The 728-nt window shown below is 39.3% G+C and overlaps 1 protein-coding gene across 1 annotated transcript in view; it reads left to right on the top strand.

Moving 5' to 3' along the window:
- Positions 1–643, top strand: part of LOC109924825 (lens fiber major intrinsic protein) — an 8,851-nt gene extending 8,208 nt beyond the window's left edge. The window contains exon 4 of the mRNA XM_020524811.2: positions 386–643. Coding sequence (XP_020380400.1) covers positions 386–571 — 186 coding nt within the window. The 3' untranslated portion in view covers positions 572–643. The remainder of the gene's footprint in view (positions 1–385) is intronic.
- Positions 644–728: the final 85 nt, after the last annotated feature.

The following is a 728-nucleotide window of genomic DNA, read 5'->3' as shown; positions in this document are numbered from 1 at the left end:
CAATATTCTACCAAATGGATGCAGTTACACAGACTTTACATGCCAGTGCTGTACTGTGCAACACCTGTGTAAAACACTTTACAAACGCTTAACTCAGAGTAGCCACTCAACCATTCAGATCATTAAGTTATTTGGCTTAAGCCAAGCTAGCTGATTGGCAGGCAACCTCAAATCAGTGATGAAGAAACCAAGCTGGAATTTCCCTGATCACAAAGTGACCCTTGCAGGAAAGTGTTTACATCTGGACAGGATCGGACCCATTTGTAATGCTTTCACAGTACAACAACGTGCTACCATCAAATACAAAAACTTAGAGGAAAAATTCTCAATTCAAATAAGATTATATCATTTGTCTCAAGCTGTTCTTATTTCTTTATTTTTGCAGGTATTCTGGGTAGGTCCTCTGATAGGAGGTGCTATAGCAGCAGTGCTTTATGATTTTATCCTCTTCCCCAGGATGAGAGGTGTTTCAGAGAGACTTGCTATTCTTAAAGGAGCTCACCCTCCAGAAGCTGAGGGGCAACAAGAACCTAGGAGTGAGCCCATCGAACTCAAAACACAAGCCTTATAAAAAGCTATTTTAAGAAAGGAGTTTACAACACAAGAACTATCCTATCATCAAGTGACATTGTGAAATTTACTTTGTTGTTACTGAAAAAGTGTGCTTGAAAGAACATGAATGCTGTTGATGTCCCCAATCAGTGAGTTATAGATAAGATGCTATATCT

Source organism: Rhincodon typus, chromosome 41, assembly GCF_021869965.1.
Source record: "Rhincodon typus isolate 14 chromosome 41, sRhiTyp1.1, whole genome shotgun sequence".
NCBI classification, from domain to species: Eukaryota; Metazoa; Chordata; class Chondrichthyes; order Orectolobiformes; family Rhincodontidae; genus Rhincodon; species Rhincodon typus.
The sequence above is the reverse complement of the archived record's forward strand: the minus strand, read 5'-3'. Positions and strand labels throughout refer to the sequence as shown.